At 41.6% G+C, this 24,890-nt stretch overlaps 2 protein-coding genes across 4 annotated transcripts; one reads left to right on the forward strand and one right to left on the reverse strand.

The window, feature by feature from the left end:
- Positions 1–285: 285 nt before the first annotated feature.
- On the forward strand, positions 286–10,444 carry selenon (selenoprotein N). Its single transcript, XM_030081946.1, has 12 exons — positions 286–784; positions 1,930–2,047; positions 2,298–2,428; positions 3,363–3,575; positions 3,666–3,790; positions 4,292–4,429; positions 4,531–4,612; positions 5,420–5,608; positions 5,954–6,059; positions 7,284–7,396; positions 7,571–7,672; positions 8,771–10,444. Exons 1-12 carry the CDS (start codon positions 575–577, stop codon positions 8,936–8,938), a joined length of 1,695 nt encoding a protein of 564 aa, XP_029937806.1. The 5' UTR covers positions 286–574; the 3' UTR covers positions 8,939–10,444.
- Positions 10,445–11,250: 806 nt separating this feature from the next.
- LOC115380743 (oxidation resistance protein 1) lies at positions 11,251–24,663 on the reverse strand. Of its 3 annotated transcripts, none has more exons than XM_030081945.1 (16): positions 24,548–24,663; positions 23,538–23,763; positions 22,439–22,635; positions 21,954–22,032; positions 19,779–19,929; positions 18,982–19,164; positions 17,202–17,333; positions 15,994–16,178; positions 15,553–15,899; positions 15,299–15,458; positions 14,008–14,197; positions 13,666–13,782; positions 13,132–13,284; positions 12,897–12,992; positions 11,784–11,857; positions 11,251–11,555 (listed from the first exon to the last, which is right to left on the reverse strand). In XM_030081945.1, exons 2-16 carry the CDS (start codon positions 23,636–23,638, stop codon positions 11,420–11,422), a joined length of 2,301 nt encoding a protein of 766 aa, XP_029937805.1. In that variant the 5' UTR covers positions 23,639–23,763; positions 24,548–24,663; the 3' UTR covers positions 11,251–11,419. The 3 variants fall into 3 exon arrangements, with proteins under 3 accessions (XP_029937805.1, XP_029937803.1, XP_029937804.1); XM_030081943.1 differs by having other exon boundaries at positions 18,982–19,167; XM_030081944.1 differs by having other exon boundaries at positions 18,982–19,167; positions 19,779–19,925; positions 21,953–22,032; positions 24,548–24,661.
- Between the last annotated feature and the right edge of the window lie 227 nt (positions 24,664–24,890).

Below are 24,890 nucleotides of genomic sequence, written 5' to 3' on the forward strand. Positions count from 1 at the left end.
TTTTTTTTTTTTAACTCTGCGCTGCCCTCTAGTGGATTTGTTGCGCAACAACCATGACAGCGTAAAGGACGCACGGAAACATGTGGACAGGGACGTTTACAACGTTTCAAACGAGCGTTTCTATTCTCGTACGTAAGGGGCGTAGAAATGAAACTTTGAGCTTCCGGCCACAACATTCAGAATAAAACATTGTCAAAGCGGTTGCGTTGTGTTCGTATGGGACGAAATAGTGGTGCTTTTATTTTGAAGGCAAAATTGCGATACTTCCTTTTGCACTCTGTATCACCTGCTAGCTTAGTATAGCTCAGTTACGATCCATGTTGTTTTAGATTTGATGTGGGGGAATAGAAAATCTGTGCAGCCAGCGTAACGTTTCATAGCAGCTGCTAGCCCGGGTAACGGTCGGCGAAAGCACGGTGTCTGTTTACAGGAAAACATAAACCTCGGTACTTTAAGAACAAAGTTTACACTTGGAGGTGACTAAGTTGCCGGTAAATTAGCCTTTTTGGACGTACATCCACGCGTATGCCCGGTGACCATGTCCTCGTTTAAATAGCCGTAGTGGAGAGCGAGGATGGCCGCGGACGTTGATAAAAGATCCTCCGAGGACAGGAGTAAAACGCCACCGCGGAATGGACACCAGAACCGGGAAGGGTCGCCTCCTGGCCCCGGCAAGGCTTCCTGGATGTCCAGAGGCTTCAGGGCGCTGCTGTTGTTCGCTGTTGTCCCCCTTCTCGCCTTTGGGATCAAGTACTATCAAGATGCCCAGCTGCTCAAACGTCATGTGAGACTCATTTGTATAACTTACATGTTTGTCAATAGGGAAGGGTAGAGATATGATACCTGTAACGCAAAGTTATACTGGCGAAGGCTTACTTTTGCCATCCAGTGTTAATCGGGAATGCCAAAGCAGTCACGAACAAACGATACATTGATAAATAACTTAATAGTGTGCGTGTGTGCTGCAATTTGACCTTCTTCATATACAGTAATATGACCTCTGTTCGCGGTGATATTTCTATAGCATCTTGTTGACATCTCCTGTAGGGTTACTACAGTTCTCTTTGATCATCACGATGTGTTAAGAGTTTTTTTTTTTTTTTAATGCTGCCCTCACACACTCTGGAGGTTTTTCAGAGAGTCTGACACATACATTACCCTACCAGGCACTTTGCCACGTAATGTCAGTCTTGAAGAAAACACCAAAAACACCCCCTCTGCAGGTTTTTCCTCTCCCCAGAGTGTTTTATTAGGGGAGGGGGGGTTGGATGTCTGGCACAGCTGGTAAAAACTCAGCGCCTTGTTAAATCCACATTTGTTTGGCTCTAGAAGGCTGTTCTTGTACCTCCCCCCTTCCCTCCATTGTGCAAACCCTGGTAGGCACGCATTTACTGTTTGTCTGAGAAAGGGTGGTCTCTTAAATTACATGCTAGGAATCTAGCCTCTGGGCTGAGCTTCAACTAAGCAGGACTGCTGAGGTTCAATCACTGCACAGACGCTGATGCAAAACTACTGTGGAAGTGTTGTAATGGATTTCAGAAGGCTATTATATAATTATCAAAATGTTAAAATATCATGCAGAACCGCCAGTCAAAAAGTTATGCCACAAAACATCCTATAAACCCCCATTAAATACAACAAGATCACGACAAGGGCGCTACTGAGCATCACAGATATATTACAAGTCAGTTACAGTGATTTTATATATTAGGAGCCATAGATCTCATTAAATCTTTGAAAAAATAGTTTCTTGCTAATCATCAGTACTACCCTCTGAGTTGCTTACTCCTCATCCACTCACATTCTCACTTTACTGCTTATCATTCAAGACAGCTCGCTGCCCCAGTTTGGATGTAGCGCATGCCATTGAAATGCTCTGGAGCATGTGAAATGAAAATAAGGATCAGCCTTCTGTATCTCTTTATCCAGGAAGAGAGTTTAAAGACTCTGGGTGCAGAGGGGCTGTTCCTCTTCTCCTCCTTAGACACAGACCATGACCTTTATCTCAGCCCTGAGGAGTTTAAACCCATTGCTGAGAAACTCACAGGTACCCCACATACAATATTTAATATTTCTCTCTGTCTAGCTCCTCTTTCTTTGTCTCTGTCTCTTTCATTCTCTCTCTCTCTCTGTCTCTTTCATTCTCTCTCTCTCTCTCTCTCTCTCTCTCTCTATCCCTCTCTATCCCATTTATGCCCTGTCTCATTCCCTCACACTGAGTAAAGCTCAGATGTTGCTCACTTATCTGTGCTCTGGTTTGTCCATTAACTTCTGATCCTTTCTATGGCTCCTTGCAGGAATTGCACCTCCAGTGGAGTTTGATGAGGAAGTGATCCATGACCCTAATGGAGAGACTCTGACACTGGAGGCCAAAATGCAGCCTCTGCTGCTCAACACCATGACAAAGAGCAAAGATGGATTCCTTGGGGTAAGACAGGACCACACTAGCCAGGCTCTCTTTATTCAGGAGAATGTGTGCTCCTTTTTTCTTCTACTGTACAGGTTTTATAGCAGCACAGCATCTCTAATCACGCACACATGTTGCAACGTGTAGTAATGAGAAGGTGTCTGACCTACTGTTGCAGACTGCTTGGTTGCTTGTCCCAGTATGTTTTTTTGAGGTTATTTTTTCCTCTGATGTCAGCTGATATATAAAGTACAAGAATAAGAACAGACCACTAGCATGAATGCTAGTATAGATGCAGGTGTAAAACAGCTTAGCCTTTCAGACAGACATGCCTATCTTATTTTGACTTTTTTTTTTTTTTTTTTTAATCCAAAGGCCGTGTGAGGTCTATTCATTGCTATTTTTTTAGCTCCAATAGTGGCAACAAAGGTCACAGAAATGCCAATTATGCAATCAGACAAATATTGGCAGTAAAAGGATTTATTACAGCTATTTATCACACAAAAATTCAAGGTCAAAGGACAGCCACAAAGAGATCACAGCATGGCTTTAAAAACCTTGAAAAGTCCCTCTTTCCCTCATTATAAATACATGCAAGTTATACAAATGGGTCTTGAATGACATTCTCTTCTCTTCATAATACTGGATCCCCAAAAAAGTCAAAGCAGTTTTTGTTTATTATCATCAGTCATCATGGGAAGGTACTTGGCATGATTGCAGTTATTTAGTTTTTTTTTTTTCTCCACGGTTTTGGTCAGTCATCTGTTAGTTCAATTGATTCAAATGTGCAATGAACCCACAATGGAATTAGTAATCACAGAGCAGAACATTCATAATAAATTACTGCATTTTATATTGAGTAATGAGATCAGCTAATGTGTTAAAGGAGCTCCTCTTTGTGAGTTGTTTGTATTGATAGTGAAATGATGCCTCCCCTGCTTTTCTCCTCCCCCAGGTTACCCACAGCTCCCTAAGTGGACTGCGGTCATGGAAGAGCCCAGCAGTGCCTTCCTCTACCTTCTCTGCCAGCCAGTTCAGGGCCTTCCTGCCCCCGAAGAACAAGGGTGAAGTGGGAGACACCTGGTGGGTGATTCCTAGCGAGCTCAACATCTTCACGGGGTATCTACCCAACAACCGTTACCACCCACCCCCACCCAAGGGCAAAGAGGTATTTTAGAGAAAAACGCTGTTTAATGCATGGCTGGGGTCAGGGGTTCCTGATACGCATAGCCTGACAGGTCTTGTTCCCCCGCTGCAGGCTCTCATCCACTCCCTGTTGAGTATGTTCCACCCTCGACCCTTCATCAAGTCACGTTTCGCTCCTCAGGGCACAGTGGCCTGCATTCGTGCCAGCAACGACTTTTATTATGACATCGTCTTCAGGTGAGGAGCGAGCCCATTACCCCACAGAGACTTCCTCATAATGCAATGTTCATTAGAATTAGATTTTGTTTTGCATTTGCCCAGTGTATCACAGCCAGAGAGGCTTCGTTTAATAAGATTAACACAAGTAATTGTTGTCTAAAGAAGATTCTGAAATATGGAAGTGGTTATAAAATGAATTTCTGTTTGAATGTGTATCGAGTTTTATATCTGACCAAGAAGGATGCCAACGATAATGATTGTTTATATTACTTTTACTGTAAACTAATGGTTTGTAAAGTAGTTCCATGTGGGATGGGCCATCATGAAAAAAAATCATCAATTCATTGGCCAATTACAAACTCATTAGAAAACCGTTGGAGTGCATTTACTGTACATCACAGCTTATTGTTACAACTTTTAAAGTTACAACTTTATTAGAAAGCCTTTCTTTAGGATATCTTACATTGCTTGGAAAACATCAGGCTTTATTTAACCTACATGCCCTCTTCACCTCTGCAGGATTCATGCAGAATTTCAGCTGAATGACGTTCCAGACTTTCCCTTCTGGTTCACCCCAGGGCAGTTCACGGGTAACATTATCCTCTCTAAGGATGCATCCCACGTCCGCCACTTCCACCTCTATGTCCCCACTGACAGGTTAGTCAATACAGTCTCTCTCAAGCATACACAAACACTCCACTCAATATGATATTGTCAGCTGTCAGAGCTCTAGTATACCGTGTCCTCCTGTCTCCCAGGTCTCTGAATGTAGACATGGAGTGGCTGTACGGGGCCAGTGAGAGCAGCAACATGGAGGTGGACATCGGTTACTTGCCTCAGGTACAAATTAAGTGACTCAGACTGTACATTTACACTTTGGGATGAGTGGCTAGCATACATGTATTCATTATTTATCTAAAAATAAATTAAAGTATTTGTTATGTCTCTGTCCCTGTATGCATTGGCCTAACACCTGTCGCTGCATTTGAACCTAGTTGTATATCCACAGTATTAGCAAAAGGCAGTCTCTGCATGAACCACAGAGCATGGATGGGTAATACTTAAACAATCAAATATCACAATTTCTTTGAATAAATACCTCGATAACAATATTGTGATGATATTGTAGGGATGGCTACTGATGCTGTCATAAGATATCTACACTCAGGAGATTTTTTTCTAAGCAATCAAAAGTTATGTGCATATAATGACCAAGCACGTAGAAGCAAATAATAGAACAGTTATAACAGTCTAATAAGTTCAGAATGTTGCATCCCTTTACTGTAATGCAGCCTTTAACATCAAGAAAAGACAACAATTGTGCCATATCACAATATTATGATATATAACATGTCAGACGATATCTAGTCTCATATCATGATATCAGTATAATGTTGCTATATTGCTTGGCCCTGCCATGCATTTGTGTGATATTGCATTGTGCTGATATGATTCATGCTTTGCTGAAACACCCAAAATACTGTAATTCAGTTGAACTGAACCCCAGTAAAGTACAAATAAAATATATTGGGATTTAAAAAAAGAGTTAAATTTGATCGTTGAGTTTAGAAGCAGAACCATGTTTTGGGTCACAAAATAAATGTTTCTAAGATATCGGTCTGTAATGCTGTTTGTGTGTGTTCACAGTTAGAGCTGCAGTCTGTAAGTCCATCCACTCCCTCCTTCATCCTGGATCAGGACGGCAACATCATTGACAGCCGGGACGAAGGAGGTGAACCCATCCAGTTTGTTTTTGAGGAAATCCACTGGACCTCAGAGATCAGTCGCCAGGAGGCCACTCGCCATCTGGAGGTCATCCTCTACCCCTTCAAGAAGGTAAAGATCCACAGCACAGAGGATTTGACATTAACTTGTTTGTGCTGTTGTATTATTTATATTCAAGTGAAGCATTATGTCAGGACATTTCTACCTTAAATGTAACTGCTGCCTCTTACCCTTAGCCACTGAGATCCAGCCCCCTGATGCTGTCAGCACCGACCGCATTTTTATTTTATTTTATTCGCGGGAGTGTGGTTGACATTAATTCAGGGAGCTGGATCCAGGCAAGGCTCCTGCTGATTGTTTTGAACTCTTGTGTTGTGTATTATCCCCATGTCCGCAGTGCATGCTGCTCTGCATGCCCAAGCAGTGATGTGATGTTTCTTCTTATTTTGTGCACAGGTGTCCTACCTGCCTTTTTCCGACGCCTTTGAGCGAGCACAAGCAGAGAAGAAGCTAGTGCACTCCATTCTGCTTTGGGGAGCATTAGATGACCAGTCCTGCTGAGGTGAGATAATTAACATGTACGTCATTACCTAGTCATCTACATGGGAGGAAACAGTGGATTGGAAAAGGTTATGAGAGAAATGTGGCTTAAATGATTTACACTATGATCAAAACAAAGAGCCAAGATCATACACAGTAACAACAAGAAGTCTAACTGTAAGTAATGCTGCTGTCATCTGCATTCATTTAGCAGTGGTGCACCACCACAGCAAGGAAATTACCCCCTCTGCAAGAAAAAACGTCAAATTTAGTTTTAATATACTACAATATTATAGTTTAAGAAGTAATGATCATATGATGATTAAAAAACATTTTTAGCACTAGAACCTTGAGTTATAACTTGGATCCAAATCATATGGGACAAATGTGGAATTGTCACTCAAAAGCACCTGCACAAAAATTACAGAGTAATGTTTAGAAATCGCAGTACTGGGAGGAATAAACAAGAGTAATAAATATTCAATTAACTAGAAAAAAATGAGATGAGCATGTTTTACAAAATTAATTTTAATCCCCTAAATTGTCCCTTAAAGTATCTAAAGTTAGTTAGAAGTTTGATATTAAGTTAGAGAAAAACATTTTTTCCATATTGTATGACAGTGTCCCATTTTCTGTGTCTGTTCTTTGGGTTTGAATAAAGCTCAGCCACACAGCAATGACAAACCCCCTGATGGGACCAGCAGGGTTGAAAAGGTCAAATTATGATACTGAATAAGAGAAGTTCTTCAGGCAGGTCAATCCATAGTCAGAGAGACATGAGATTAATAGCACAGTCACCTTTGGTCCTGGTCTAGACTAAGCGACAGTAAGAAGTGCCTGAGGAAGTCAGTCAGGGAGGAGGGGGACAGACCTAGCTGTGCCTTAAATGTACCAGAAGAATTTTAAAATGAATGCTAAATCTAACATGAAACCAGTGGAGATAAATCCTAGTTGCTGAGTGACTTCTGAGTGAGGCAGGAACAGGGACAATGAGGAGTCTGAATGAGATAAGATAAAAGCATGCCTTTTGTACAACTGTGACGAACAAAAATGAATTGATTTTTAAATGTCTCTCAATTGTAGGAGGCAAGATTGCACTATTGTTAAGTTATTCCTCAAAAGTCAAGCCACTGCCTTCCCCTCACTGTGTTGGAGGATATATTAATGAGATCCTTTGAAAAACTAAAACATAACAGCAACTGTTCAGTCCCTGAAATGAACTTGTCTTCCTGTCACACGTCTGTAGGTTCGGGGCGAACTCTCCGGGAGACAGTCCTGGAAAGTTCGCCCGTCCTGGCCTTGCTTAACCAGAGCTTCATCAGCAGCTGGTCCCTGGTCAAAGAGCTGGAGGACATGCAGGTGAGCAGCCATTCTACTCATTAGAGTATAACACCCTATAGGTTCAGGCAAAAAGACTAGTGTGCTCATGGTCAAAATACAATAAAAATGGTGCTCTGTTCCATCAAGTATGGCTGTGTCATCTTGAGTTCTAGTGGTTGTTGGAGTTAATCCCATTGTTTCCTCATAATCCAGGCTGATGAGGAGAATCCTGTGTTGAGCAAAAAGGCTCGCCTACACCTGGAGAAGTACAGCTTCCCTGTGGAGATGATGGTGGCGCTGCCCAATGGAACTATTGTAAGTGGTAGCACTGCCCCTTGCAAGTCGACAATTTAAACGCCCTGCAGTCATTGACCACTCGGCCATTTGTTTTGTACATTGCAATACCACAATAAAAAATGGATCAGATGTAGTCCATTTCTGCCAAGATGCGCCTTTATGATCACATTGACAAACAGCAATGTGTAGTTGTTGACAGTGAGATGCACACATAAACACATTGTTGCCTATAGCATCCCTATTATATTTAGATTGTAATTCAAGGCATGTGAAGGCAAACACTTACAGGATCCTGAATGTATCCCAATTTAGCTAAGCTGTTTTTATTAAGTTGTTCACATAACATTTACAAGATAGCTGTAAGAGTTTCTTTAAACCAGACATACCTTTGTGCTGTCCCATTATTCTGATAAAGCTATGTGGTGATTCAAATTGACGGCAGTTAATATCTTTAAGCAGCTGGCTTACATTTTAAATGCGCAAAATCAAAAAAACGGTACATTTATGACTCTGTTGCATTCGATTATAAGTGATTGTCATCGCTTTGATTATTATCAGTATGGTCTATTAGCACTGAAATGTGTTGCATGTGATGAATGAATGTTGAATCCCCCAGATAACAAGCCTAATTACTAAAATTTCACTTTGAGTAAGTTTGCCATGGTGTCCTCATTCACTTAGGCATCCAGTTCATTCCAGTAAAGAACAGGGCTCTTCAAGAACCAAAAAGTTTTTGAAAAGTATACAAAATTTAAGGATCATGTCTATGTCTTGAAAAGTTTTGAAACTGCACAAAAAGTAAGGGAATATTTGGGGGAAGAAACATTTTTCAGTCCCCATACATTTACTACACATTTCTGTGTAACAGGTGATCCACTGTTGCATGTGATATTTATTGACATGAATAATCTTCAGAGATATGAGGAGGTTTAGTTGAACCGCTGCTGAACCACTGCTGCCACACATTAAAATATGACCAGAATCTTCACATGGAGCCATGAAATTGAGGTCTGCAAGAAGGATGGAGTTTTGAACTGGAGAAAAAATATGCAGGAACCGCGCAGTATTTTAAGGAAATTATCTATAATAATTTATTTGTGTTTCTAATGGCTGCAGGTCCACCACATCAACGCTAACTACTTCCTCGACCAGACGGCCATGAAACCAGAAGAGGAAGGAGCTACTTTCAGCTTCTCCGGAGGGTTTGAGGACCCGTCCACTTCCACCTACATCAACTTCCTCAAGGAGGGGTTGGAGAAAGCAAAGGAGTACCAGATACAGTAGTGTGTATGTATGTGTGTGTGTGTGTGTGTGTGTGAGTGAGTGAGTGTGTAAATGAGACAGTGAGGCTAGGAAATTGTAGGAAATTGTGGTAATTTCTCTGGATAATGATCAGAGATATTGAAACTCCCCCTACTTGTGGGTTTGGGATGTTTTTTTCCAAGCGTATTGGCAGCTGAAAAACATTTTTGCCTTCTTCCAGTTTTGCTTTTTTTTCTAGTAATATTTATTTAGGCCTCTCACCTGGTCAGCAACAAGGTTTTATAAATTAAGTTTAAATATACAGTATTTGTATTATAGCTCACAGTAAAAGATCTAACGAGAAAATGAAATCTGAAAAAGCAGTTTTACTGTTACTATCCATATATTTTGATGAAATGCAAAGGCCATGCACAGTGAGCAGTGGCAACACATCTAGATGTAGTGTCTCTCTGCTTGTAGTTGCTGATTGAATTTTCTGCAATATTTGTCTTGAACAATGCCCATTCTGTTGACATGAGAGAAAAAGATAATCACAACCTAACATTCCATATTTTGTATTTTATATCAGTGTTATGTGTGCAATATTTGAGGACTGAACCACAGAGAAGTATGTCTTTTGAGTTTTCCTGCTGCCTGGAGACAGGGCGGTGCAGATGTTGTCTGTAGCTGAGCTTGGGCAGTTTGTGACGGCTTTGCCTGAAAGCTTTCTGTGAGCTGGACAAGGCCTGATGTTATTGCTGAGGCTGCTGCAGGGAACACCCCTCTCCGTCCCAGAGGATGAACGCAGCAGGAAAAACAAAACCGGAGTGGCACATAAAAGACGTAATTCAGTTGTTTTCTTGTGTTTTGAGTATGAAACCAAATGTTGAGCTCTGGAGATTTTCCATTTTGGGGAACCTGCCCATATGGCAGTCAAATGTGACCACACCAAAGAAAATCATATGTAATGTGCACAGGAACTAGTTTGTAGCTAGATTAGCTGTTAAGTAAAGTATCATCGGCCACTTGTCGCTGTGTTAGTGAAATGATCACATGATCACCAAATGATCATGTCATGGTCATGATCTTTGCCTTTTTGTTGTTGCTTTCCATTACTGAAAGGCAAATGCTACTGTGTAATTTTATTATCCTTTCTTGTGCTGCAGTCAGATTGGTTTTTCCCCCTTTTCTTAGTATCTAAAGTTTTAAGTAAAGGGGTTAATTTAAAAGCACCATTTGGGGAATCTGTTGAAGAGCTTATCCCTATCCCTGTGCATCATCTTTCACTGTCATCTTTGCAAAATTTAGTGAAGGAGATGCTAGGAATTTCCTCAACTTTGTTTTGACCCCGGAGCAAAGATCCTGACATGTTGGTAAATCAAAAATTAAGTTTGAATGTGACTTTCTCAAAGCCTTACAGTTTTAAGGTCATACATGACCTTGTCCATATTAAATAATCATCTGATTGCTTATAGCCTCTGGGGAAAACACTCTGTTACCTGAAAGTGCCATTTTTGCACACATTGAAATAAAACTCTTTGTTACAAATTCAAATGTGCTTTCTTTGGCAACACAGACTTTGCACTGTACAGTGCAGCAAACACTCAAAAAGTGATGTTTCAGTGGTTGTCACATTTTAACGCTGTGCTGATTTTTATTAGGTTATCTACAGTACTGTACAATGTGAGCAAGGTACATCAGTATCAGAGGACTGATGAGAGTAGTTTACAGACACAGATGAAGGACTGGATTGCATTAATTTTAAATAACTCTAAAGCTTCCCTTTCATCCAGCTTTTGTACATGTTCACTTGAGTCAATGCTTCAAACAGAGAGAGTGCAGAATAGATATGTATGAAGCTCTGAATGCATTACAAAGTCCAAATGTTCTTCAGGAAGAGAATTTTTTTTCAAACTGGAGATCCAAGTGCTCTTGTAAGGTGAAATTCAGGCTTCACTTATTTAGTCAATGAGGCACCATGAGGAGGAAAGATTCCTGGCAAAGCTGAGCTGTACTTATGGGAACCAGGGAGGACAGCTCACGTACTAGCCTAAATGGTAAGATATAGTGAAGTTACTTTAACAGAGCATCTTACAGAGCAAACTGCAGCCTCTGCCTGAAGCTCATACCACAAACCGTTCAAAAATGAGGATCCAGATTATCTACGCTTTCATATTAGTTCAACTTGGCTCAGTTCAGCAGAGCTCATTTTGGTTGCCAAATCCCCAGGAATGAGTCAGCCACAAAATAGTCCATCACTACAGCCCCCTCCGACATGTTAAGATGTCCAAATTCAGATTAGTGGAATTCATCTCAGTTCACTAAAATCCACAGGAATTAATCGCCGAAAAATCCAGCAAAGTGTGGTTGATTTTTTTTTTTTTTTTTTTTTTTTTTTTTTTTAACTTGGAAGTTATGTAATGCAGCTGTGAGTGTTTTTGTTCAGTGATGAATGCTGTCTGGATAAAGTCAACCAGCAGAGATGGGCTGCCTCTAATGCAAAGGAACAGTCATCCAGTCATCTCAGCTGAATGTCCACACCTCCAGCTCCATGACCCGGAAGTCATCAGTTTCAGAGAGGCAACAGTTGTTGAAAGTGTGACAGGGTCTGCTGCGGCCCAGATACAAAGCCTCATCCACCCACAGACCAAAATGACCACTGGGAAAAAGACAGACAAGTGGAGGAAAAAATAAACAGAAATAAGTCTGAATTTTAAGTCGGTCTAATTAAAATCACCTACTATTTTGTGCTCACAGAAACACAAAGCATTTCACATAAATATAGGTACATGAGCAAGCCGTTTCTGTTTAGACATCCAGCAAAGAAGATATTATATATATGTTAAAGGTTTATGAATTAGTACTTGAAAGTGGGAAACTACATTACCTGCCTCCGCCAATTGCAAAGGAATCCCAGTCTCCTTTAATGAAAAAGGAGTTTTCTCCGGTCCATCTGAAGCACTACAGACAGAAGTATCACAAAACATTTCAATTTGTTTGGTCAGCAATTAGTAGTAACACTGTATTCAAAGAAATCTTATTTTTACACTTCTGAAACTCAGACACACAATCCATTCACCTTATAGCATTATGAACCGAAGAAGGGGATTTTCTTCATATTTCAAATACTGAAAAGACTATCTATGTCTTTACACCCTTGGGTGATTGAATATTAAATTTAATTAAAAACCAGTCCGGGTATATAGTAAGCCATTTTGTTTAGGGATTTTGGATCTCTGGCATCCACTAAACCCAGTGGAGGAAAATAGGGCTTCCACACAGCCCCACAAAAATCACATCAACAAAACTAGGCCACAAGGTACGCAGAACAAGCTTCATTATCCTAATAAGCACACTGTGTGCACGTTGCCCAGCTGCATGTACACTCAGTGGCCACTTTATTAGGTACACCTGTACAATCTAATACAATCCAATACAAATCTTTACTCAGGTATTCCTTTTGTCCCAGTAACAGAGATGTTAATTCAACTCTATGTTTGGAATTGAGGTCACAGTTAGTGGTGCTGTTGTAGTAGACTGAATTTTAGTAAATTTTTTGTCCTCCCTGATTATATAAATGAGGGGGACAGAATATTAGAAACACCTCTCAATAAAATGCAGTCCAGTACAACAGCACCACTAACTATGAGTTCAATGCCAAACATAAAAGTGAATGAACACCTCTATTACTGTGACAAAAAGAAAACCTGAGCATTATAGGCATCAGAATAGGAAACTTTATGGCAGTTGTATTGGATTGTATCAGATTATGCAGGTCTACCTAATAAAGTGGCCACTGGGTGTAAATCACAAGCTACTTGCGCAATGTGCTCTTACTACCATAATAAAGTTTGTTCCATTAATCTAGAGGCTTTCAAGTTTTGCCTCTGATATCTGGACCTGACACAAAATACAGTACTTATAATGGTTTTGGTGAGGGTTTGCTATGTGTTGAATCAGCACAGCTGAGCCCTAGGGGGATGGGTGTGATTCAGCTTGCCTTGAAACGAGGATGCAACATGAAGAGGAATGTTTCTCCTGTGCCGTAAAATGTCTCACTAGGCCTCAGCGGGTGGGAGAGGAAGGCCCCAAACACCTGTAACAGAGAAAGAATCACAAAACAACACCTCCATCCAACAGCCCAATCACATGGGATCACATGGGATTTTTGAGCCCGTTTTGACTGCTTGGCAAAATTGTTCTTGAAATCAGAGATGACACACAGTGTGGTTTACCTGGTCGAGTGCATCCTTGATGACAATGAGCACAGGGGACTCTGTGCCACTCAGTTTGCGGTACAGGGACTTGAGGCTGGCGCCGTGGTGGGACGTACTGTAAACCAGCTGCCAGGTGTGGCCGACAGTCCTGGGAGGCAATTCCACACATAGCTGGGAAGAGATGAGAGGAGAAGCAGAAAATGAACAAAGGGTAGAAACCGGATAGGTGGGAGGTATATAAAGATTAGATGGTTGAACAGTGCCAGATGCTAACACAACAAAGAACTGAGGAAGCTCACAGGACGGACACGGCAAATAAGACTACATCAGACCAGAAGCCTCGCCAAATTAAACACAAACTATTTTTTTTAATATATTTTAAGTGAACTGTGCTTTTAAATGAAGTACATTTTGCTAGATTAAATCTTTGATGCTCAGAACGGCATAAAATTTGTTTAACGTTCTGTTACATTTAACCCCAGCTGAGGCAAATTTTTCCCCCCACGCCTGGGGAGATCCCTGTGTGCGTAAATGATTCATAATGTCACTCACCTCTCTCACATGTGAAGCTTCTAAAATGCGGCTCTGATCTACAATCTCATTTACTCCCTCAGGGTCCCTGTCAATGACAAGGGTTGGCTTGTCCCCACTCTCCTCCATCAACACCATCTGAAACATATATTGATATATAAATATCAAAATAAAAATAGAATTATTAGCTCCAGTTCTAGTAGCTCACAAGGCAACTTTGTCTAAGAAAACACACACCCAGTGAAGCCTCATTATTTCCAAAAATGTCCAAGTGACAACATGTCTTTCAAGTTCACTGAGCATATAGGCCAGTTATTTACTCTCAAATAGCTGCACCTGCAAGACCAGAATGAACCCACTCACCTCCCAGTCTTCGCCTGAGCGGCGATGCCTCTGCAACACCTCTTCCTCGATCTCCTCTTCCTCCTCCTCTTTGCCCTCAATCACTACAAACTCCTCTTCGTCGCCTTCTGCCTCTACGTCCTCCTCTCTTCCCTCTATTATACAGAGGTCTGGCCGACAGCGGCTCAGGTAGGCATACAGCTCATCTGAGCTACAAGGTGAAGAGAAAGCAGCCATTCAGGATTGTTGAAATGACAAACAGCCCCTATAGTTACGTCACCATAGTGACAGAGTATGAACTAGGAATGATCTCGGTGAAAGACACAGTCCGGGCTGCAATTAGAGTGTTGTGTTTGGATGTTAATGTTCAGTGAGTGGACAGGGAAGAGAGGGGACTGAATGTTGATATTAAACTGAAGTGGCCTGTTTGGGTGTCCTCTTCTGCAAAAAGAAACTGACGTCCAAAATGTTTAAACAGCATTAAATCCTGAGCTGAGTGTGTGCAGACAGAGCTGAAGAGGAGAATCCATAATGGAAAGAACACCTACGGAGCGAGGACTGATTGCACTCTGCAGCAAATCAGTGCAAAGGAGGTATGGAGGATAAATTAGCAGAATGAAAAGGCGGGTCAGGGCTGACGACATAAACCTGTTCTTGAACGGGTTTGACAAGGACCCTGTTTACACTTTGGGTGATTGGATCACTCAAACCACTTGCCGAGGTCATCTGGGATGCATTTGACCAGATATCATTTACAGAGTAAACGCTCATGCATCCTGATGTGTCCCCAGTAAGGACATAGTGAGCGAAGTGATGCAGGCAGCCACGAAACCTGAAAACAAATGGTCAGCTACGACACTTTTAAGATGCATGACGAAGACAGAACACCATGCCATGACTGTTCTGTAAATGTGAATGGGCTTCTGAAGACTCATTAATGTGAGTATGATGCACATTTGCACATTGTGGTTGTTCAAAAACCTATATTAATATCTCAAATCTGGTAACTCATGTAACTAAGCAATCTAGATGTTTGTATGTTACATAATAGCTGTATGGAACAGAAAGTAACATCTATCTTATCTTATCTTAAGAGCAATTATGTTAGCAAACTAAGAACTAGTGTAGAGTGACCTGAAACTGACTTTATATCCTATTATGTCAATAGTGGTAATAATACGTGATTTTTTACATTTTTATTTTTTTTAAATTTGCAATTATATGAAAGAAGGCACAATCCTCTGTCTAGCATTAGGTTTATGTTACTGTATTTAAACTACTTATTGGACTATTTTTCCACCACCATCTGTACCTCTCTTGTGACAGGGCCAGCCAGGCATCCTTTTTGGGTGAGGTTTTGGCTGACCCCAGCTGAAGGCCTCCAATGCCTTTTTTCTTCCCTGCAGACCACTGGACCCGCAGCCGGACGAACATCAGACCCCCAGCACTACCTGACGAAAGTTTACGAGGCACTGAAACATACAGAGAAATGCAGATGGAAGTATTGTTAAGAAAACTGCCAAAAAAAAAGTATCAACATGATGAAAATGTAATTCAGACTCCTACCTGCTGTCTGAGTCTCGTCTGCGTGCCGCAGCTCCGTCTTTACTTTACTGCCCGCATCTTGTCCTACACAACAGAAGGTGGCAGCACTGCTCAGGACAGCCACCCCCAGCCCCCCTGCAGACTGCTCGGCCAGCTCCTCCAGTGGGCTGCTATCCAGCTCCCTCTCGGCCTCGGCCATGTCTCTGCCCTCCGTCCCCTCATCCTCAGAAACCTGATTATTCGGGCTGAGAGCCAGACTCGACTGCAGGTCTGATGAAGCTGGCGAAGCCTCTCCTCTCTGGTTAGAGGAGCTTCCCTCTAGGCTGATGGCTGTTTTACACCTCTGGATAATTTTCTTCCCTTTCCTCCTACAAGTTAAAACATATTTATTCCTGTGTTGACCTTGTGGGTATAAAGCTGATGTGTGCATATTTAATTTAGCAGCAGTAAGTCAGTGCCAACCTGTACTGGTTAGAGCTGAAGTGAACATGTGTGATGTCTGAGAAGAAGGAAATAGATGCCAGAGAGTCGACGGAGCATGACAGGAGGTACTCCTCGCAGCCATGCTCCTTCACCAGGGGATGGGTCTTACACGGGTCGAAGAAAATCTTATTAGATGTCACCAATAAGATACCTGACACCACACCCTGAGAGACAGAGAGGGAGAGAGAAAAGAGAGAGAGAGAGAGAGAGAGAGAGAGAGAGAGAGAGAGAGAGAGAGAGAGAGAGAGAGAATTTTATTGATTCCATCAGACTTCCTAGAAAACTGTCCACTCATCTAAGGTTACTGTTTAGGATTTTTCATAGTTCATCTTTCATTTCAATTTCAGTTTTCAGTTAAATTTCAGTTCGTTAAAACTAAACTACAGAGTAGCTTGTACATTTGCAACCAGTCTTTTGCAGCACAAATTATATATCACGATTTACAGTTATCTAACTTCCATGATTTGGTTTCATGCTGCAGAAATTAAACACTCTGACAATCCAAGTGTCGAAAACAATGATGGCGAGCTAGAGCAGCGATCTCAACCTGGGGTCCAGGGACCCCAAGACGTCCTTCAGAGGGTTCCAGGGGGTCCCCAGAAAAATGAAAAATATTTTAATTTCACTATTGTTTCATTGGATTAGGCCCAATGACAGAATGCATGAGAATGACTAATCTGATCATACAGTAGATTTCACACTCTTCACTGTTATGGAATAACTAAATCTTGTCAAATAAGGGTCTGCAGCCTGATGAGTATCAATCTGTGGGTCCTGGACACCAAAAAGGTTAGAGCACATTGCAACCTTGTTATGTAGTTAACATTCAGTAAAGACACTAAATAAATGGCACCCAAAATTCACTCTCTTTTACTCTTAATTACCCTGAACATAAACAGAAAAAGTTTTGCGAGGAGATATGATAGTGTAAGTTCAGTTCCTCAACACAGTTGTATCAACTTTTATATCTGCTGATGACTAGTTTTCATCTATATTTTAGTTTATGGTAATTATCTTGCCCTTATCTAGAGAATAATGCCATTTTGAAGTAATTGCAAGTCTGTGCTGGTATTATTATTGGACGTCTTTTTGAAGTGCAGACTTTGACTTGCTACAAAGAGTGACTATACATGACCACCCTCAAAATTTAGCGTTCAGTTTCACAGACCCAAAATGATCTCACCCACCTTGCGGTCGGTGATGTAGCGACAGACGAGCTTGAGGTACGGCATGGCCCCGGGCCCCTCGCCCTGGCAGCACTCTGGTGGGAGAGCCAGTAGGCATAGCTGTCCATCTGGCATTGGTACCGCCTCCACATCCTGTCACAATCCCCCAAAGTCACATTACAGCAGTGTAACATACAGAGGACGACATCTCAGTTTTCTATATTGTCATAATATCATGAGACACATTTCACTGTTGAGCCTGTCTGGTGATACAACAGCAAAGGAACATTACTACATTTCATGCTCCATCTCATTTCTCATTTACAATTCAATATTTCAGTGTGTTTATATGTGTCTAAATATGTGGATGGTGTATAAAGCCAGAAACATTACCCACTGCATTTCATTTCTGTAAGGTAGCTCCTGTACAACACTGTAGTCTCATAGTGCTTAATGCATGCTTTACTGTTTTCTCTCTAAGCTGCAGTGCTGACAATTCAATTCTGAGTAGAGCAGAACAGCAACTTGAAGAAACAATCAATAAGTGCCATTAACCAGACAGGTTTTTACAGGCCAGCATTATCTCCCTCTCTATTGAGCGATGTCATACTTTGAGTGAAACACGACTTCTGAGGTTCTTAACTATGTGGCACAGATTTACCAAAAATCATCCCTACTGAGAGATTTCTGCACTCTAAGCACCGAATTATTCATCAGCATTCTTCATAGCGTTAACCTGCACTCTGCGCTCGCTGTAACATTTTGACTGATATTTCTTGAGCTGTGCTTGTTTCCAAGGTAACGACTTCTGCTCATTCCTCTTCAGGGATGATTAGTGCTCTAATGATCTTTAAAAATGCATGGTGCTCCCAAAAGTAACGGCCAGTGACAAAATCCGTTTATATCCATCTCTTTGTTTTTTATTGCCCTCTTTTAAAATACTCCGTCATTCTGTTAAAGATACAGTGGGGAAAGTAAAACGCCCGTAGCTTTCTGTCACACACCCGTGCACTGGCAAAGAGCAAAGTGAAGACTTCTGATTTACCTTAATTTGTCAGTTGCCAGAGCAACAATATTTATTTTAGGAGCAAATATCAGAGTAATGTTGCTGTCAGTTTTGTGAATTGTCTGTATTATCTTACTTATTTGTGCTTATCCAACACTGGGATTAATTACTGAATGTTTAACTGGAAAAAAGCACTCAGTAGAGAGCATAACTCTGCCAACACTATGCAGTTGTAAATATGCCAGTAGCACATGTTGAATATTCATTGAAAGTTAATCACGCCCACCGCTAATCAGTGCTAATCTGTGCATCCTTGGCCCAAGATCAACCTTTCCACCAAGTTTCATGCGAATCTATTCAAAACGTTTTGAGAAATCCTGCTAACAAACAAACAAAACAAAACAAACAGACAAAATGTGGCGGACACATGACTCCCTTCCAGCTCCACTGGCGGAGGTGAAAAACTAACATAAAAAAACCTACCAATAGGGACGACCACTGCACCAGTAAAATGCACTTTCTCACTGTTCCACATCTTTCCTTTCACAAAACCTGAACTGAACTTAAGTTTCCATATCATGACATCTTGAATGGGATAAATGTTTGTTGTGGAATTCCCTTTTATGCTACTTTGAAAGCAATCAATATTAATTACCCTGAAACATGAAAACACTCCATGAATAATTTACTTTTCTTGCTCTTAAATTTAATTATATATATATCTTGTAAAATTATTCAGAATTAGAACTTTCCTTTCTGTGTCTATTGCACAGGGCTTTTTTTGTTTGTTCTTACCAGCAGCTTGTCATATTCAGCCTCTGGTGAGGGGGAGTGGGGCTGAGCAGGGAGTGTGGCAGAGGATTGTGCATCAGCCTCCAGCTCTGCTTGCAGCCTTAGTTCAGTTTCAGCATCCAAGTTCACTTCTGGTAGAGAAGATCCTTGAATAGTGGAGGTCTTTTTCCCCTTCGGTACAAGTAGCTGCTTCAAAATGGAAGCCATAACAAGAATAGAGCTGTAAGTCTCTCATTGACATAAATACTGACAGGAGTAACTACTTCCTCTTTCTACCTGCATTTCTCCGCTGTCTGTGGTCTTATCGTAGCTCGACCTGATTTATGGAGGTTGTGGATTCCGCAGTTGATGTTTTTTGTATAACCATGTAAATTATCCAGGTACAATCGGCATTCTTTCACTAAATCAACAGTGAACATAGATGGATGACAAGTGTTTGAGAGAGAAAATGTCTATTTCCTGGCTCAAGGCATACAGTTGTATATTATTAGTCTAAGTCATGCAGCAGAAAAGGTGAGGCCTTGTTTTGCATTTCAAATTCATTTCACAGCATTAACAGACTTAAAATTATAGATTCTTTTCTGTGTCATCCAAAATCTGTGACAAGAAACCAAGGAAACAAGACAACAACGAAACAAGCAGCACATATCGTCAGTGGACCCAAATCAGGATGGGCATTTTGATGCTGTGTTTTCAAGGTGTTATCATCATATTACATATTTAACTAGTACTGTATCATATCACGTGCAAGGTGACATGATCCTGTATGCAGCAAGCATCTAGTTCCGGTTGACTCTTACCTCTCGAGGGACGAGGGTAGAGGATGTGGAGGACAAATGTGAAGAGGAATATGGGGGAGCGTGGGCCATCTTGGTGGCGTCTGCTGAAGATTGGCTGTTGCTGTTGAATTGAGAGGTGACGCTGAACACCGTGTCCTCTGGGAGGCCCTTGGAGGAAAATACAGATACAAAAAACCCAGAATGGCCTGTTTACTATGGGACGGGACACTACATTCAATACTGAGGAGCTCTGAGAGCTCACACGTAGCCTAATGTTACTGTAGATTCAAATCCCCCTTGCCATCGATCATGTAGGTCTGGCAATGTGCCTCCACTCAATACCAATTAAAACACGCATCATCTAACTGGATCTTAAAGGGCCATACCACTGTACTATAATTTACCCACATTTTACATTACAATAAAACATTTTGCAAATCATGCAGGCATCATCAAAACACAACAGTGCTGCCACTTTTAGGGAAACTGATGTGGAAAACTTCATAGAAAGAATGATAGAAAACTGGTGTGAGGAAAGTTTGAAGTCTCTGAAAGTTCATTTTCATATTGTGGTGGAGTGAATGGAAACCAATGGCTGGATAAGAGGTAGGAAAAGTTATATCGGAGTTCTAAAATACAACTGCTCGCTTTGGGAAACACATTTTGAAGATATTTTGATAAACATGCAGAGTCATCGGTATGGTCCATTAGCCTGTGTGTAAAATGTCTCTTGTTGTTTGCAACCAGCGTAAAAGTTAAAACTGTGAGAGGCAAGCCTCAGTGTCATCCACTGACAGATGGGTCCATTGACCTAAATTAGATTCCTGGTGCCTGACAGATTATGGGGCCACAGGAAAGCTGTGTGTATCTGCAAGTGTATGTGTGCATGCGCACGGATGAACATATGTATATATGTATGTATGTCTGTCTGTCTGTCTGTGTGTGTGTGTGTGTGTGTGTGTGTGTGTGTGTGTGTGTGTGTATCCCTATTTAGATGAATATGATTTGCTAAAACACTGTTAGCACCAGAGACAAGCAGACAACATAAAATGAGAACTTCACGTTGTGACCTGGAGCAATTACAACAGAGTGCACTGATTTCCTGTTTCTTTAATGTTCTTTAACAGTCAAGATTCATATTCTTTACACCTAATAGGCACAGTGTTTTAACACTGGTCCATGAAAATGAATGTATATTTGAATTACATCTTGAATTTGAATGAGATCAATCACAAGTGCTTCCCAAGTTTGAAACATTAGAAACTCAAGGGAGACATTTAGAGGATCAGCTGTAAAAAGTTACACATGCTCATTGTGTTTGCTCCCTTTTCTAGAAGCACATTTTGTAAAGGTAGCATCAATGTATTTTTTGGAACATAATTATGCTACTAAAATGGTAACACTAATACTAATATTAACCCTACTTAAAATAGTAATACACGTGGCAAATTTGGTCATGCATGATGACATACACGCTATGGTGGGCGGACAGAAAGATCAAGACACAGTTCTCTTTTCTGTCCACGCTTAACAGCAACAGTGTTAGAAACATACCTGACAGAAAGCCCTAGAATAAACATTCCTCCTGCTGTATCTGCTGTAGAGGCTCTGAAACAGACCCTGCTTTCCCATGGTGTCACAGCAGCTGTGGCCACTCGGACACACAGGCACTGAACCTTGAACGCTGTTTATCATCTCTTTCACAACCATATATTCTGAGACTAATTACCTGTTGCATCTGTGTTTGGTGTGGTGAGCTATTATCTGATCACTTCTGCGAGAAAGTGCTTACAATGCATACACACACACACACACACACACACACACACACAGACAAGCTCAGGGGCCCATTTCCTGGCATTTGTGATGTACATATACCATGTTTTGTTATCCTTTTTATCTGTTTCTGTGTGCCTTGTATTTAGGAAATCACTTTGTGACAAACCTACTTGTTAAAAGCATTCTATAAATATTTTGGACTGGAAGTGATTTATAAGGTTGTGCTAGGATACCGATAGGACACCAGCAACAAATCATCTGTCACTTTGACAATCATCACCTTACCTGCCTTCACTGCTAAAGACACTTACTCTGCCTCCCAGAAATAAACAACGATATCAAAAACTGAGTTCTGGGCTTCTGAGAGAAAAGAAAAAAAAAAAAAAAAAAAAAAAAAACTGAGTCATGTGACTAACCCTGCCGCTTGATCTGTCATCTGGCGCTCCACTCTTCTCCCCTTGCTGCACTGCAGTGTTGTTCAGCTCCCATGAAGTGCCTGTGAAGAAATATCATCCTATTGTTTCTAATCAGCATATCATCCACCAGTCCCAGACACCCCACACCCCCACCCCCTTGCTTTTCCTGTCTCATGTCTGTTGATGACACAGCCTAACTATGAGGAAACTGTAAGTCATGTGCTTCATGTCTGTCACTTCGTCTAGGCTTGGTTTCATTTCAGTGTCAAACATGATTCAGTTTTTTTTTTTTTTTTTTACACAAATGCTTCTAGCTACAAGGTAGTGTCTCTCTGTCTGCACCTGCCATGCCTTTCCACTGCCAGTTATGAAAATAAGTCTAAGACATGCAAATGCTAATAGCCTCGATACAGCCATCATATAATGATTTTTGCAAATGCAAATAGCCCAGGCGTTGCCCTGGTTATCAATTCATTTCATGAGCACCTTGCAGGTAGTACTGCCGCAGCTTGGGGTTCCTGATGTGGGGGATGTGGTTGAGCGGCCGACCCACAAAGGGTTGATGGTGATGCTGGCCGCTGGCTGTGGACTCCTGGGCAACTCGGGCCTGAGGCTGGGTCTCCCAGGGTCGCTTACTGACCTCTGGTGGCTGTGTGATGCCAGCAGACAGCTTGGAGCCCAGCCTGAGGGAAAGCCAAAAAAAGTTGCAATGTCATTGTATACCACTAGACTATCTTCAAGTAGGGATGTCTTAGCAATCAATACTTAGGTAGTCAATACCACTGTTGTGAAAATGATTCAAGCACCAGTGTTTTTAGCATTGGTAGTATTGCGCAGCTTGATACTTCATTCTGTAACTGTGTATAGCCATGAAGTTTAAATACTTCTGTCAGTCTGTTCACTTGTTAATATTTACGTAGAGATTTTAAATAAAGAAGCGTATGCTGAATGGGATTTCTGTCTTTGCCCTGATGAAGAGTCAGGTATCGAGAATCATGGAATTTCCCTGGCAGTCTGGTACTGAGACTTAGCAATATTATATAAGTACACAAAACACACAAACACATGCAGTTGCACCTAATTCTGAAAAACAACTAAAGCCTGTAATAACACACCAAATGTATGCCCCAGATAACAAGAAATGAACAATTCAGTGGCTGGGCTGCTGGAAGACTGAATTGCTGTTTAGAGCTGCGTTCACAGTCTGATAGGAGTTATTTATAGGAGAGTGGGAGCTTCTAGTGCTATGGCTAGCAAAGTGAGTTCCTGGCAAGCTGCTGTAGTTCTCACCCACATGATGCACATTGATGGCGTGTTTAGTCCTTCCCCGACAGGAGAAGAAAAAAAAAAACATCTGATGAAAATGGGCATTTTTATGCTAACACAGCATTCCTGCTGTTGTTGTTGTGTCATGACGCCCGGTTTGTGCATGGCGAACATTTCACCTTTACATAATATTAAAGCAGAGGAATGAAAAACAGAAGTGGATGCTGAGATCTGGGTAGCGAATGCCAGTCAAACTTGTCGCAAGTCTACATAATGCTTTCTTTTGTTGCAGTAATCCATGTGTAATACTAAGTCTGACCTGGTCTTGACGTTGCCAAAGTAGCTGGTCCTGTTTGTGTCCCGCTGAAGCTTCAGGTCCATGGTGCCCAGAGTCTCAGGCCTCCTCACAGACTGAGCCATTTCCTCTCTCTCTCTCTCTTAGTCTGATGCTGGCAGTGGTGGTACTTTCAGAGGACCGAGGGGCTCAACTGGCATCCTTCCTCCTCCTCTTGCTCCCCGTGCCATCCATGCCCCAGTTACAGCACCTATCCAAGAAAGAGAAAGTGACAGCATAAATTATAAAGTATGCACTGATTTTCCAAACTCAAAGAGAGTGGGACACAAAATCTATGGCCACTGTGCCCCACAAGCAAATGAACAACACTGTGCAGAGAAATGAAGCCAGGTTTCCAATCCAATTAAACTGTCAATCAATCCATATAATCAGCACATTCAAGGTTACGATTCCAAGATTGCCAGTGTTGAGGAACTTTACACCTCCAAATGATGTGTAAAGCAACAGTAAAACTACAGTCAGTTATAAAATAGCAACGTGATGCCACTAAAATGGATCATATCCTGTATTTTCTGACCCAGAGCACCGTGCAGCTGCAGCAGCACTAGTCAGGTTTATGCCTCAGCTCATATCATGACACAAGAATGCATCTGCCTCCATCCACAAAAGACACATTTTTGCAACTCACTAGGCATCACAGGGCTCACATCCCTTTGGGCCAGAGTGGATGTGTCCTATCTGAATTGACAGCAGCAGCAGGCCTAGCCCTGTCCTGTCCTGCACCCTTCAGCAGCTCCCTCTCAGAAACACGCTCCAGAGGAAACCAGCTATGCTTCCCATAAATAATGAGCGCAACTAGCACAGTGGAGGAAGTGAGCTTTTGACGACATTAAGGAATTTAGGCATGCCGAGCCTCCTGTGGTATGGAAAAAAAAATAAAATGCAACAGCAGCTGAACACAGATTAGGGATTCAAGAGGCTGCAGCGTCGGGTCAAGGACAGTCGGTGAATCTGACAATGTCTCAACTACTGACCTGTCTCAGGGATCGCCTGGGGATGAAGACGGGTGGCGACCATATGAGCGCTCCTTCATATTGCAGTGTTATGATATCACTGCAGACAACAGTAATAAGTTCAATAGTCAAGCTCCGCCCATTTCTTAAAGGGACAGCGCTCCCACCAAAGACGCTGAACCTGACTCACAAGATAGCTCTCTGAAAACAGAAATATCTCGCAGTATTACGCCAACACGGCGGCTTACTGAAGCGTGCAGCGCGTAATGTGTGGAAAACAAATTCACAGTATGAAACACCAGCTGGAAATCAAAATAGATGAGGCTAGGTTTGTTTAAGGGGATAAAAGCGAAGCCGGAAGTAC

Source organism: Myripristis murdjan, chromosome 22 (assembly GCF_902150065.1).
Source record: "Myripristis murdjan chromosome 22, fMyrMur1.1, whole genome shotgun sequence".
Taxonomy (NCBI): Eukaryota; Metazoa; Chordata; class Actinopteri; order Holocentriformes; family Holocentridae; genus Myripristis; species Myripristis murdjan.